The sequence below is a fragment of the Stomoxys calcitrans genome, chromosome 5 (genome assembly GCF_963082655.1).
Source record: "Stomoxys calcitrans chromosome 5, idStoCalc2.1, whole genome shotgun sequence".
Classification (NCBI taxonomy): Eukaryota; Metazoa; Arthropoda; class Insecta; order Diptera; family Muscidae; genus Stomoxys; species Stomoxys calcitrans.
In genome coordinates, this window is record NC_081556.1 from 34,003,663 (window position 1) to 34,019,497 (window position 15,835).

Below are 15,835 nucleotides of genomic sequence, written 5' to 3' on the forward strand. Positions count from 1 at the left end.
TTAGAAGATTATGAGGTACAACACCACTATAACACACACAGCGAGAAAGCAAATCAGTAACAACGGAGGCATTGCAAAAGCGCTTTTGCGTCTTTATACTTCTTTAAACAATTGGTGACTGAACGCAAGCATTTGCTCTGACTGTATGTGAAATTTTAAGCAATGCATTGAAATAAGAAAATTCGGGATTTTCCCTTATCATGCTTAAGTACTGAAGTAAAGGGAATTTGGTAGATGCAAACCACCGAATATCTTATATTACGATCGTCCGTCCGTTCGTATGTTTACTAGGGTAGGTAAATTTTGTGTAAAACAAAAAAAAAAACAAGTAAAAGCGTGCTAAGTTCGGCCGGGCCGAATCTTATATACCCTCCACCATGGATCGAATTTGTCGAGTTCTTTTCCCGGCATCTCTTCTTGGGCAAAAAAGGGTAAAAGAAAGGATTTGCTCTGCTATTAGAGCGATATCACGATGTGGGCCGGTACGGACCACAATTCAATTATGTATTGGAGACCTGTGTTAAATGTCAGCCAATTCGAATAAGAATTGCGCCCTTTGGGAGCTCAAGAAGTAAAATAGAGAGAGATCGATTTATAAGGGAGCTGTATCAGGCTATAGACCGATTCAGACCATAATAAACACGTATATTGATGGTCATGAAAGAAGCCGTTGTACAAAATTACAGCCAAATCGGATAAGAATTTCGACCTCTAGAGGCTCATGAAGTCAAGATCCCAGATCGGTTTATATGGCAGCTAAAGCAGATTATGAACCGATTTGAACCTTATTTGGCACAGTTGTTGAAAGTCATAGCAAAACATGTCGTGCAAAATTTCATTCCAATCGGATAAGAATTGCGCCCTCTAGTGGCTCAAGAATTCAAGATCCCAGATCGGTTTATATGGCAGCCATATCGGGTTATACACCGATTTGAACCATACTTGGTACATTTGTTGGATATCATAGCAAAAAACATGTCGTGCAAAATTGCATTCCAATCGGATAAGAATTGCGCCCTCTAGAGGCTCAAGAAGTCAAGACCCAAGATCGGTTTATATGGCAGCTATATCGGGTTATACACCGATTTGAACCATACTTGGTACATTTGTTGGATATCATAGCAAAAGACGTCGCGCAAGATATCATTGCAATCGAATAAGAATTGCGCCCTCTAGAGGCTCTAAGAAGTCAAGACCCAAGATCGGTTTATATGGCAGCTATATCAGGTTATGGACCGATTTGAATCTAATTTAGCAGAGTTCCTGGAAGTCATTGCAGAACACGTCGTGCAAAATTACATTCTAATCGGATAAGAATTGCGCCCTCTAGAGGCTCAAGAAGTCAAGACCCAAGATCGGTTTATATGGCAGCTATATCAAAACTTGAACTGATATAACCCATTTACAATCCCAACCGACCTACACTAATAAGAAGTATTTGTGCAAAATTTCAAGCGGCTAGCTTCACTCCTTCGCAAGTAAGTGTGCTTTCGACAGACAGACGGACACATCGAAATATCCATATATATATTCTTGATCATCGTAAAAATCTAAGACGATCTAGCCATGTCCGTCCGTCTGTCTGTTGAAATCACGCTACAGTCTTTAAAACTAGAGATATTGAGCTGAAAACTGAAACTGAAACTGAAAGATGGGCTATATCGGACTATATCTTGATATAGCCCCCATATAGACCGATCCTCCGATTTAGAGTCTTAGGTCCATAAAAGCCACATCTATTATCGGATTTTGCTGAAATTCGGGACAGTGAGTTGTCAACGCAACTCACCTTCGAAATTCTTCTTCAATTCGGTCTCGATCGGTCCAGATTTGGATATAGCTGCCATATAGACCGATCCTCCAATTTAGGGTCTAAGGCCCATAAAAGCCACATTTATTATCCGATTTCGCTGAAATTTGGGACAGTGAGTTGTGTTAGGCCCTTCGACATTCGTCGTTAAATTAGCTCAGATCGGTTCAGATTTGGATATAGCTGCCATATATACCGATCCTCCGGTTTGGGGTCTTAGGCCCACAAAAGCCACATTTATTATCCGATTTTGGTGAAATTCGGGACAGTGAATTGTGTAAGGCCCATCGACATCCTTTGTTAATTTGGCTGAGATCGGTTCAGATTTGGATATAGCTGCCATATAGATCGATCCTCCGATTTATGGTGTTAGGCCCATAAAAGCCACATTTATTGTCCGATTTTGCAGAAATTTGGGACAGTGAGTTGTGTTAGGCCCCTCGACATATTTCTTCAATTTGGTCCATATCGGTTCAAATTTGGATATAGCTGCCATATGGACCGATTTCTTGATTTATGGTTTTGGGCCCATAAAATTCTGATTTATTATCCGATGTCGCCGAGATTTGGGACAGTGTGTTTAGTTAAGCCCCTTGACATACTTCTGCAATATCGCACAGATCGGTCCAGATTTGGATATAGCTGCCATATAGATCGATCCTCCTATTTATGGTGTTAGGCCCATAAAAGCCACATTTATTGTCCGATTTTGCTGAAATTTGGGACAGTGAGTTATAAAGGGTGATTTTTTTGAGGTTAGGATTTTCATGCATTAGTATTTGACAGATCACGTGGGATTTCAGACATGGTGTCAAAGAGAAAGATGCTCAGTATGCTTTGACATTTCATCATGAATAGACTTACTAACGAGCAACGCTTGCAAATCATTGAATTTTATTGCATTGATGAAAAAATTCTTTGTATTTATGAAAATGTTCATTGAATTAATAGAAACACGCTAATCAAACGCGTTCACTGATGCCAAAGAAGCAATTTCCTGTCAGTGTTGAGGGCTGAAATTTTGCCTCGAAGAATATTGTTTCGAAATACCAATTGATATAGCTTCCATATTAACCGATCGCCCGATTCGACTTTTTAAACCTATAGGGAATGCAATTACTTTCTGATATTGCAGAAATTTTCAACGTGGTAATTTTTCATAACTTTCTCTAGCGCCTATTTGACAAAGTCATTCAAAGAACTTATCTCAGGCGATCCATGGCGGAGAACCGGCCAAAATCGCTTTTACTTGTTTGTTACTTATTTTTTGTGATACTCTTATTTAATTACCCTTTGTTGATACAAATTTGGCGCATTTCATTGTAAAGCTTACACAACAATAACTCAATTGACCAAGTTGCCCGCATCATGCTTATGAATCACCTGCATTTGCCAAAAAGCACTTTTGTAAATAGAGAGCTACCAGAGAGACCAGAGTATACCAAAATCAGCTGTTAATAAGAACCAAACTCACAGACAGGCAGAGTAGACAATCGACAAATAAGCAGAGCACTCACTGACTTTCATTCAGTTCTATACAAAAACTTGAACAAAGCGTACGTTGCACGAAAGTGATTGTGTGAAAATCTTAACAGAATGTTGTTTGTGGCCCTGTTGGTGCTAACCCTGTTAGCCTTGTATCTATGGCTGAAAGATCATTACTCGTATTGGGAAAAGCGCAATGTGCCACATGATAAGCCCTCGTTTTTCATAGGCAATATGCAGGGTTTGGGCAAACGCTACCACTGGAGGGACATCAATGAGAGAATCTATCGTAAATACAAAAACATCACTCCCATAGCAGGATTCTATACCTTCACCACCCGGGCTGCCTTTGTATTGGATTTGGACATTATCAAGGACATAATGGTGAGGCAATTTCAAAGCTTCAGCGATCGTGGTCTATTCCACAATGAGAAGGATGATCCTTTAACGGGCAATCTGCTCTTCCTCGATGGCGAGAGATGGCGTGTATTGAGGCACAAAATTTCACCTGTCTTTACTAGTGGAAAAATGAAATTTATGTTCCCCACCGTGGTGGGTGTGGGTGAAAAATTGGAAATGGCTTGCCTCAAGTCCATGGAGACCCACAACAGCATAGTGGAGGTTAAGGATCTGTGTGCTCGCTATACAACCGATGTCATAGGCACCTGTGCCTTTGGCCTGGAATGCAATAGTCTGATTGATCCTCAGGCAGAATTTCGTCGCATGGGTCGTTCGGTGTTTGAGAACCCACGCCACAAGGCTGCTGTGCAGGGATTTATGTTTACCAATCCCAAATTGGCTCAAAAGCTGAGAATGAAAAATTTCCGTGATGAGGTGGCAGAATTCTTTCTAAAGGCAGTCAAAGAAACTGTGGAGTATAGACAGAAAAACAACATCAGACGTAATGATTTCATGGACATGATGATAGAGATGAAGGAGCAGCGTGACAAGCTAGTGGCCCAAGGTCACAAGGTGGATGAAGAGGATATGGCCAGTGGTTTGACTTTGGAGCAATTGGCTGCCCAGGCCATGGTGTTCTTTTTGGCTGGCTTCGATACCTCCTCCACCACCATGTCATTTTGCCTCTATGAATTGGCCTTGAATCCAGAGGTGCAAGAAAAGTTGCGCCAAGAAATCATTGATGTTTTGAAGAAACACCAAAACCAAGTTAGCTATGAGTGTATTAAGGAAATGCATTATATGGACATGGTGGTAGCAGGTAGGGATTTCTCTAACATTCTAAAAGTTTTTTTTATAGCATTCTCTATTTTCCAGAAACTCTGCGCAAATATTCAGTGACCCCCCATTTGGTGCGCACCTGTGTGAATGACTATCAAGTTCCCAATACCAATATTGTGTTGGAAAAGGGATTGCGTGTTATTTTGCCCGTGGATGCCATACACCGTGATCCTGATCTATATCCTGATCCCGAGAAGTTTGATCCCGAACGTTTTCTACCCGAGGAACAAGCCAAACGTCATCCCTCCTCTTATCTCCCATTTGGTGATGGTCCCCGCAATTGTATTGGCATGCGTTTTGGCAAAATGCAAGCCCGTGTGGGCCTCATATCTCTGCTAAGAAAGTTTCGCTTTAGTCGCTGCAATGAAACACAGATACCTATGCAGTTTACTAAAATCAATTTCATACTGGGACCTGAGGGCGGTGTATTTTTGAAGGTGGAAAAAATTTAAAAATAATAAAAACCATATTCGATGAGTGCAACTAGATTTTTAATTGTTGTGCATTTAATTGCGCATTAGTTTGAGTGGGGCAAAAATGGCTGGCAATTTTAAATTAAAAATGCAATTTTAATTGCATCACTCTCGATTTTAATCTTGAAAATAGATAATTGCTATCCAACATAAAAACAACAAGTAAGGACGGGCTAAAGATGGCTGAAGCCGACCTTTTGATAGCCTACACCACATTGGGTATGCAGGCTAAGTCGTCAAGATTAAAATTTGTTAACATTTGAAATGAAGAATTTTGGCCAACATCCATGTGTATTATGGGAGTCCTAGAGAAATTTTCTGTGCAAAATTTTGGAAAGATGCGCTTGCTAAAGATTTAAAAATAAAAATAGGAAGTTATATTGGGTTGCCCAAAAAGTAATTGCGGATTTTTCATATAGTCGGCGTTGACAAATTTTTTCACAGCTTGTGACTCTGTAGTTGCATTCTTTCTTCTGTCAGTTATCAGCTGTTACTTTTAGCTTGCTTTAGAAAAAAAGTGTAAAAAAAGTATATTTGATTAAAGTTCATTCTAAGTTTTATTAAAAATGCATTTACTTTCTTTTAAAAAATCCGCAATTACTTATTGGGCAACCCAATATATATATAGGAGCTATATCTGGATCTGAACCGATTTATAAGAAATTCGCTTGTGATCGCAAGAGTGACAAGAAAAACAAGTAAGAGCGTGCTAAGGTCGGCCGGGCCTAATCTTATATACCCTCCACCATGGATCGCATTTGTCGAACTCTTGTCACGGTGTCTCTTTTTAAGGAAACGAAGGACAAAAGAAAAGAATTGCTATGTTTTTGGAACAATATATCAAGCTATGGTTAATTTCGGATCATAATTGAACTGAATATTGGAGATTATAGTAGAAGTCATTGTGTAATCTTTCAGACAAATCTAGTAAGAATTGCGCCTTGTAGGGGCTCAAGAAGCAAAATAGGGAGATAGGTTTATATGGGAGCTGTATCAAGCTATAAATCGATTCAGACCATATTAGACACGTATTTTGAAGGTCACGAGAGAAACCGTTGTACAAAATTTCAGCCAAATCGGATAAGAAATGCGCCCACTAGTGGCTCAAGAAGTCAAGATCCCAGATCGGTTTATATGACAGCTACATCAGGTTCTATACCGATTTACGCCATACTAAGCAATGTTGTTGGAAGTCATAACAAAACTCCTCATGCTAAATTTCAGACAAATCGGATGAGAAATGCTCGGTCTATGGGCTGAAGAAGTCAAGATCAAAAATGGGATTATATGACAGCTATACCAGATTATTAACCAAATTCAATCATACTTCGCACAGTTGTTGGAAGTCATAAAAAAACACATCATGCAAAATTTCAGCCAAATCGGATGAGAATTGCGCCCTCTAGAGGATTAAGAAGTCAAGACCCAAGATCGGTTATATATGGCAGCTATATCAAAATATGGATCGATTTGAAACATACTTAGCACAGTTGTTGGAAGTGATACCAAAACATCGCGTGCAAAATTTCATTCAAATTGGATGAGAATTACGCCCTCTAGAGGCCCAAGAAGTCAAGACCCAAGATCGGTTTATATGGCAGCTATATCAAAACATGAATCGATGTGAAGCATACTTAGCGCAGTTGTTTAAAGTGATGCCAAAACACCACGTGCAAAATTTTAGCCAAAGCGGATGAGAATTGCGCCCTCTAGAGGCCCAAGAAGTCAAGACCCAAGATCGGTTTATATGGCAGCTATATCAAAATATGGATCAATTTGAAGCATACTTAGCGCAGTTGTTTAAAGTGATGCCAAAACACCACGTGCAAAATTTTAGCCAAATTGGATGATAATTACACCCTCTAGAGGCCCAAGAAGTCAAGACCCAAGATCGGTTTATATATGGCAGCTATATCAAAATATGGATCGATTTAAACCATACTAAGCGCAGTTGTTGGAAGTGATGCCAAAACACCTCATGCAAAATTTCAGTCAAATCGGTCGAGAATTGCGCCTAGTGGATCAAGAAATCAAGACCCAAGATCGGTTTATATGGCATTTGAAACCCATATTGTGCCCATCAGACCAGGGGAGGGTTCGCCTCTACCCGATATCTAAAAATTATAAAGCCTATGTTTCCTTTCAGACAAACGTACACAATCTATGAAAATTTTAAGAAAATCGATTCAGCGAAGTATCATATCGAAGTATCGTAAAGTCTGGGTCTAAAGGCGTTTTTGAGGGGTGGCGTGATCTCCTATACTTCGATGTGATTTTTTATACCAGATTCGACATCTACTCCAGAATACTTTTCCTTTGAGCCTCATATTGAAATGAAAGTCCAATATGTCTGTTTGGAGGAGAGTTTTGGGGCGTCCCGATGGGTTCTTAGATTCAAATTTTAATGCCATATTCGTATTCTGCTCTTCAATACCTTTCATTTGATACCTATATTGTCCCACTTTTGACTTTGAGCTAGTGTTTTTGGCATAAGGGGGAAGGTCCTTCCCCCCTCCGATACCGAAAAATTATATAGCCTAAGTTTCCTTCCAGACCAACCTACACAATATGCAAAAATTTCGAGAAAATCGGTTCTGCCGTTTTTCAGTCTATACGGATCAAACAAACCGATCCCCATATATCCCTGATTGGCTAATGTGCCCATTTTGTGCGTTTTTATGGGGGTGGGGTGACCCCTTATATTTCGACATGAATTTGTATGCCAAATTCGTTATCTACTCTCGCATACTTGTCATTTGATACCCATATTGTCCCGATAGGTCCACTTTTATTTTTGGGTAGTACTTTTGGGGTGGGGAGGAGGGTCCGCCCCCTTCCGTTATCAAATAATTATACTACCTATTCCTACTTCCTGACCATATTCGTAACCTACTCCCGAATACCTTTCATTTGAGTCCCATATTGTCATGATCGTCAAATACTAAACCTATTTTAAGGGGTTTTTGAGGCTGGGGCGGTCCCCCAGATATTTGGATCCAACTTTTATTATGAAATTCGTACTCTACTCTTGAATACCTCATATTTGAATCCTATATTGTCCCGATCGGTTCACTTTTATTTTTGGGTAGTACTTTTGGGTTAAAGGGGAGGGTCCGCCCCCCTCCCGATATCAAAAAATTTTATAGCCAATGTTTCCAGCCAAATCAGACAAATATTGCAGCAGAGGTCGGTTTATATGGAAGCTATATCAGGTCATAGACTGGTTTAGACGGTACTTGGCACAGTTATTGGAAGTCCAAACCGAACACGTCATGCAAAATTTCAGCCAAATTGGACAAAATCGTTGGCTTCCAGGGGCTCAAGAGGTCAAATCGGGAGATCGGTTTATATGGGAGCTATATCAGGTTATAGACCGATTCGGACCATACTTGACACAGTAGTTGAAAGTCATAATGGAACACCACATGCAAAATTTCAGCCAAATCGGACAAAAGTTGCGGCTTGTAAGGGCTCAAGAAATAAAATCGGGAGATCGGTTTATAGGGGAGCTATATCATGTTATTGACCTATTTAGACCATACTCAACACAGTTGTTGGAAGTCATTACAGAACACTGCATGCAAAATTTCGGCCAAATCGTACATTGTGGGCCTCAAGAAGTCAAATTGGGATATCGGGTTATATGGAGGCTATATCTAAATCTAAACCGATATGGCCCATTTGCAATCCCCAACGACCTACATCATTATTTAGTATCTATACAAGATTTCAAGCGGCTAGCTTTACGCGTTCCACCGCTATCGTGATTTTGAAAGACGGACGGACATGGCCAGACCCTTAACTTTCCTAATTTCCAACGCAATGCACTGCATATAGGGGGACATCCCCTGCGTGTGGGTTACGTGAAGAAAATGGGTTGATAAATACGCTTGCAAAGGCTTCAGAAGCGAAAATTGGGCGATATATTAATATAGGAGCCATATCTAAATCTGAACCAATTTCTATGAAATTCAACAGGAATGTCGGGAGTTATAGGACAATTATTTGTGCTGAATCTTTTGAAAATCGAACAAGAAATGGCCACATTATTGCAATAGTAGTGCAAATCGGAAGAATATCAATATGGAGGCTGTATCCAAATCTGATCTGAATTTTTCCAAATTCAATAGCATTCACCTCCAAGCCAAATTTGAAGGCGATCGCATGAAAATACGACCTGTACTTTGTACACTTATTAATATGAACAAATGGACCTAGTGAAATCGATTCAGAAAGTGAGTCAGAGTCGGTCGGTATACCTATCAATGAGTCTTTCTCTCTTTCTTCTGGGTGTTACAAAGTAATTCACTAAGTTATAATACCCTGTACCACAGTAGTGGTGTGGGATACACAAATTAATTGACGTGTGGTGAAATTGAGCTCACAACGAGGCTGCTTTTGTCCATTCGGATAATTTAATCAGAGAAGTTGGTAGGAGAAGCGAAGAAAGAAACTGTGATTTTCCAAGATCATAGATCATTCACGCCCCCATGTATCTGTATTCTCGGAATTGACCAGCCCCCCCCAAACAAGTGGCTTTCTCGTTTGTGTTGTAACGACAAGTTATATATTAGGGTAAGGTCGTGTTCAGAAATTTATTTGATCTGAGTTTGCAACGCTTTGTAGTTAGGCTAATACAGGGTGTGCCAGAGAAACTCACTTATTTGAAAGATCAATAAAAACTATAATACTTCAGATATAGTTTCAGTTCTTCCCTTATTTGAGAAAACAATATCGCAATTTCTTCCATGCAGTCTTGAAATTGACATCGGGTAAATGGCGACGCCCATTGCGCCAAATGTGATTAAGTCGAGTTTTAAAATTCGTTTCCACTTTTTGCAGTATGACAATCGGCATGTTGGCTATGGCGTCACGAATGTTGTTCTTGAGATGTGCTATGGTCCGTGATCGATCGACATAAACCAGGGATTTCAAATAACCCCATTAAAAGACATAGCACGGACTCAATTTTGGAGAGTGTGCCAGCCATTGGAGATCGTCTCTGAGAGAGATGAGGCGGTCGGGGAAATGTTGTCGCAACAAATTCATTGAGTCTAGTGTTGTATGTGCTATGGCTCCATCTTGCTGAAACCACCACCATAGGATGGGGTATACTAATCAAGTCATTCCGTTTGTAACACCTTCAAATATTCGTCTAGGACCCCATAAAGTATATAACATTCCTCATCGTCTCGACGTTCTAAGTCGATCTAGTCATCGGTCTATAACCTGATATAGCTCCTATGTTAACCGATCTCCCGATTTGACGTTTTCAAATGTTACAAGCGCCCATTTTTGCCCGATTTGGCTTAAATTTCGCGCGTAGCGTTCTCCTATGACTTCCAACAACTATACTCAGTACGGTCTTAATCGGTCTATAACCTGATACAGCTCCCATATAAGCCGATCTCCCGATTTGCCTTCTTGAGCCTTTACAACTACTCGAAATATTCGCCTGAGACTCCATAAAGTATATACATTCTTGATCGTTGTGACATTTTATTTCGATCTTGCCATGTCCTTCCGTCGGTCCGACCGTCCGTCTGTCCGCCCATCCGTCCGACCGTCCGTCTATCTGTCGAAAGCACGCTTACTTTCGAAGGAGTAAAGCTAGCAGCTTGAAATTTTGCACAAGTATTTCTTATTAGTGAAGGGCGGTTGGATTGTAAATGGGCCAAATCGGTCCATGTTTTGATATAGCTGCCATATAAACCGATCTTGGGTCTTAACTTCTTGAGTCAAATTTTGCACGACCTGTTTTCTTATGATATCCAACAACTTTGCCAAGTATGGTCTAAATCGGTCCATAACCTGATATAGCTGCCATATAAGCCGATCTTGGGTCTTGACTTCTTGAGCCTCTAGAGGGCGCAATTCTTATCCGATTTGACTGAAATTTTGCACGACGTATTTTGTTATGATATCCAACATCTGTGCCAAGTATGGTTCAAATCGGTTCATAACCTGATATAGCTGCCATATAAATCGATCTTGGGTCTTGACTTATTGAGCCTCTAGAGGGTGCTATTCTCGTCCGATTTGAATGAAATTTTGCACGTAGTGCTTTGGTATCACCTTCAACAACTGCGCTAAGTATTGTTCAAATCAGTCTATATTTTGATATAGCTGCCATATTAACCGATCTTGGGTCTTGACTTCTTGAGCCTTTAGAGAGAGCAATTCTCGTCCGATTTGACTGAAATTTTGCATGAGGAGTTTTGTTATGACTTCCAACAACTGTGCTGAGTACGGCGCAAATCGGTATATAACCTGATATAGCTGCCATATAAACCGATCTTGGGTCTTGACTTCTTGAGCCTCCAGAGGGCGCAATTCTCATCCGATTTGGAAGAAATTTTGTACAACGGCTTCTCTCGTGACCTTCAACATAAGTATCTTATATGGTCTAAAGCGATCAATAGCTTGATACAGCCCCCATATAAAGCGATCTCCTGATTTTGCTTTCTGAGCCCCAACAAGTCGCAATTCTTATTCAATATTCTTTATTTGCCTAAAAAAAGATACCGCGCATAGAACTCGACAAATGCAATTCATGGTGAAAGGTATATAAGATTCGGCCCGGCCAAACTTAGCACGCCCGTACTTGTCCATACTATCATAGTGTGCGGGAACTCAAGTCGACTCTAAAATAGAGAAATATGTGGATGGGCCTAGCAATTCAAATGGCCAAACTCTTTATGCCAAGTTCATTCTGTAATCACAAATACCTTTCATTTGAGTCCCACATTTTACCTATCGGTATATACATATATATATTTGTTGACGGGTCTTGGAGATGAGGCAACCCACCAGCCATTTCACTTAAAGTTTTTTTTGTCAATAGGAGGCCAACGTTGGTATTTTGGCGAGAACATCGGAAATATATAAAAAAATCAGCGGTGGTTATCTCCTCCTAATGCTGCATAAATAAAAATAATTTTGAAATACAACAACTTTTGTCGAAAAAAACAGCGACGAAATTTGTTAATTTTCCTACAACAATTTTATTGAATCTAAGCGAAATTTGTTGTTTGCAAGCCAAAAAGCAAGACAAAAACCACATAACCAGCCACCACATGTGATTGACTGCACCGCTTTTTTTTCTGAAGTGTTTTTTTTCTTCCCCACAAAGAGGTGTCGCACTACAGCACACCGTTCGGACTCGACTATGAAAAGGAGGCCCCTTATCATTGAGCTTAAACTTTTATCGGACAGAACTTATTGATAAGTGAGAAGTTTGCCCCGGTTGCGCAATGATATGTTCATGGGCAATTTTGCAATTTGTATTGGCAACTACAACCCAACTTCATCATGCCATGATCTCCCGATGAGACTTTCTATGCTAGCTTAAGACGTGTTTTGTACCTAATTCGCTGATATTTGTAATACATCATTGTACTATGTCTTCTTGCCGTGGTTCCAAAAGGCCCCAGTTTCTTTTTGAGAGAGAAAAAAAGCTGACAGCCTGGGGTCAGTTCGATTTACTGTTGATAGCCCCAAGTCCTAATTGAAGGCTTCAAAGAAACCCAGTATTGGAGGACGTTGAGACAACGTTCTTTACCGCTGGCATTATGATGGAATGTCAGCAGTAAAGAACATGGTCATGTAGCTGATACTGACAAGATTGGTTTTAATTTGATTTCATTACATTGGTTTCCACTTGATTAACTTCCCTTGATTTTTGTTTATCTCATCCCACTGTGCCTTCGTCATATTATTAAGCCTTAAATTGTTTTCCAGTGCACCGTAGAATTTTAATAATTTCTCTATACAACATTTCATATTTTTGTATGGCCCCTTGCCAAAGTATTTGGTAGACACTTAAAATCTCATTGCGTTTTCAATGTTAGGGATTAGAGAGAATTTTATTTTAAGTTTTTTGTTATCTTTACTATTTGCAGAAAAGTGTCTGACTATATTTCTAGTGCGGTTTTTGTGTTAGGTTTTGAATTGATCGATTTGTTAAGATAAACATTTTATCGGTGTGTAATTGGGCGGCAAAAGATTGGAGAAATTTTGTATACATATGCCTACAATACAAGTAAAACGTGCTAAGTTCTAAGAACCAAACTAGGGTGATCGAGAGACCGGTTTACATGGGAGCTAATCAGGTTATAGACCGACTTGGACCGTAGTTGATACAGTTGTTGGGGGTCATAATGTAACACAACATTCAAAAATTAACCCAAATCGGCCAAAAATTGCGCCTTCCAAGGGCTCAAGAAGTAAAATCGGGAGATCGGTTTATATGGGAGCTATATCTAAATGTGAACCGATATTGCTCATATGCAATCCCCAACGATCGACATCGATATTAAGTATCTGTGGAAAATTTCAATCAGCTAGCTTTACGCGTTCGACCGGTGCAAATCAAATTGTTCCAGAATATTCAATTAAGTAACAGGGGCAAACTTTATTAAATTTAAATGTCTTATAAATTTAGATTTTAAAACACTGTAACCATAGGTGCCTTATATTGGGTTGCCCAAAAGTAAGATTTTTTAAAAGAAAGTAAATGCATTTTTAATAAAAACTTGGAATGAACTTTAATCAAATATAGTTTTACACTTTTTTCTAAAGCAAGCTAAAAGTAACAGCTGATTACTGACAGAAGAAAGTATGCAATTACAGAGTCACAAGCTGTGAAAAAATTTTTCAATGCCGACTATATGAAAAATCCGCAATTATTTTTTGGGCAACCCAATATCTCCACTTGAAAACGCGTATTTACAGCAAGGCCAGATTTGATTCATAAAAACTTTGTTTATACATTTGAATCACTGTATCGAGAACCATGTCATGCTACAAAGAAAGAGAAAGATATAATGAGCACATATACATATGTAATCGTACATATATCTGGTGGATCATGGTGTTTTTCTCTAAAAGCTTTCACAAGACTATAGACAAGACACTATGTTGACATAGTAGCGACTACAATGTATACTCAGCAATATAAACATTGGTCTATTTTTTTGCTTGTTTGATTCTTCAATACGGCATGACAACTTGTTTTACCCTAAGTTGGGACTGGTCATGTTTGTTTTGTTTACATTTGCCGGCATATATGTATGTATGTATGTAGGTATACATAGTTAATCATAATCATAGAGCAAAAGCGCCAACTGAATAGAATTTATTTTAGTAGATAAAAGAGACCGAGAGAGAGAGAGAGAGAGTGAGACTTTAATAATAAGATATTATTATAGCTTAACTCTCTCTCTCTCTCTCTCTCTCTCTCTCTTTCACTCTCTCTGTATCTTTATGAAATCAATTAAAATTAAATTCAGTGAGAGCTTTGCAGGCAGTTTGAGTTATTTATGAAGACAGTGTTTTTTGAATTATAAAAACAACAAAACGCTAATGTTTGCTTAACAGTCTGATATGGGGGGGGGAGTAGATGGGTGAGAGTATGACGTTGGGTATAAATATTAATGCCCATATTCACAAAACTTAAAGTAGCGTTCAAGTAGGCTTATTTGACAGATTTCCTTTATAGAACTATTAAATAAAACTTCTATAAAGCTTTTTGAAGTTTTGTGAATACGGGTGCAAATGTTTCAAGGTTTACAAAATACAACTATAAATTGCGTTGGCTATGTCATGTTGTTAGAATGAAATAAGAAGCTCCAGAGAAGAATTTTTTAAGCAGGAGCACAGTGAGGTACACGCAAAAGTGCAAGACCACAACTACGATGGGAAGGCCAGCTCTATGAAATAAGTCAAAATGAAATAGCCCCCAAAATTGAAAATGAAATAACGCCCCAAAAGGCTCTATAAAAAACAAAAACAACTATTTTTGGGGAGTAATTTAGTTTTTTTGGTATTTCATATAAAATTTTGGGGAGTTATTTTATTATGAAATAAATACCCATTCTCAAAACTGAGACAAATCTCCTAACATAATTTTTGAGGAGTTATTTCATTATGTAATAACAAACAATAATTGAAAGCAATAATTAGATATTTCGCATAGCAACAGCAATGCGTGTTCCCGAATACATTCTACAGTCATCAATGAACTGTGGGAGACAATTTGTTTGAATACGCAGTAAGGCGAGTATCTCCTAAAATGAGTTGTAAAGTATTGAGTGGTCAAAGGCGTATCAGTGAGCAGCTGTATGTGATAGATCACACAATGATCTATCAACATAGGTCTTCTTATGAAGATGTGATTGAATATGTGAGTGCACATCATGACATAATTACCAGGTAGAGTACCGTTAACAGCTGAGTTCAATTTTTTCTAGCGAAGTACACTATCTGTCAGCGAGTTTTGGTTGTGTGTGTGTATTATAGTCAAGAACTTTAACACACACAAGCAACGAAAAATGGCGAGTAACATACTCAAAATCAGAGTTGCCATAGAATACATTTACAACAATGGTGTTTCGAAGATAGTTATCTTCGCCGAGATAAAATTAGACCAAGAAAAAGCCTGTATGACAGGGGAGATTCGCAGCATTGGGAAAGAGGTCCGCAGACTTTGTAACTAGAGTCCAAATTTGTATGCAAAATCGAAATTTTCCCATTTATTATTTGGCAAAATGCGTTTTTAGGCCAATATAAGATTACAAAAAATATTTTCGAATTATCGAAGTGAAAATTTAAACCTTGCTTAAAAATCCGGACGAAAAATAGAGTCCGGAACAGAGCACGTTGTAAAAAAGCGGAAGTATATTGTAATTATATTGTTAGAGCGACAAAACGTGACTCCTGAAAGTTTGTTTGCGTTCGATAGCGTCAATGACGGCGCCAAGATGAAAAAGCCATTATTTTCTCAGCGTGCCTAGGACTTGAATACACATGGAAAGCTTGACAGGAGGCA

The 15,835-nt window shown here is 39.0% G+C and overlaps 1 protein-coding gene across 1 annotated transcript; it reads left to right on the forward strand.

The window, feature by feature from the left end:
• The first annotated feature begins 3,308 nt into the window (after positions 1-3,308).
• Positions 3,309-5,012, forward strand: LOC106094959 (probable cytochrome P450 6a13). Its single transcript, XM_013262202.2, has 2 exons — positions 3,309-4,514; positions 4,571-5,012. Exons 1-2 carry the CDS (start codon positions 3,407-3,409, stop codon positions 4,984-4,986), a joined length of 1,524 nt encoding a protein of 507 aa, XP_013117656.2. The 5' UTR covers positions 3,309-3,406; the 3' UTR covers positions 4,987-5,012.
• The last annotated feature ends 10,823 nt before the right edge of the window (positions 5,013-15,835 follow it).

Excerpts from the sequence above, each read along its gene's own strand:
- LOC106094959 (XM_013262202.2), top strand. The coding sequence starts at position 3,407 with ATGTTGTTTGTGGCCCTGTTGGTGCTAACCCTGTTAGCCTTGTATCTA. Across the intron at positions 4,515-4,570 it reads TATGGACATGGTGGTAGCAG|AAACTCTGCGCAAATATTCA; the intron begins GTAGGGATTTCT and ends TCTATTTTCCAG.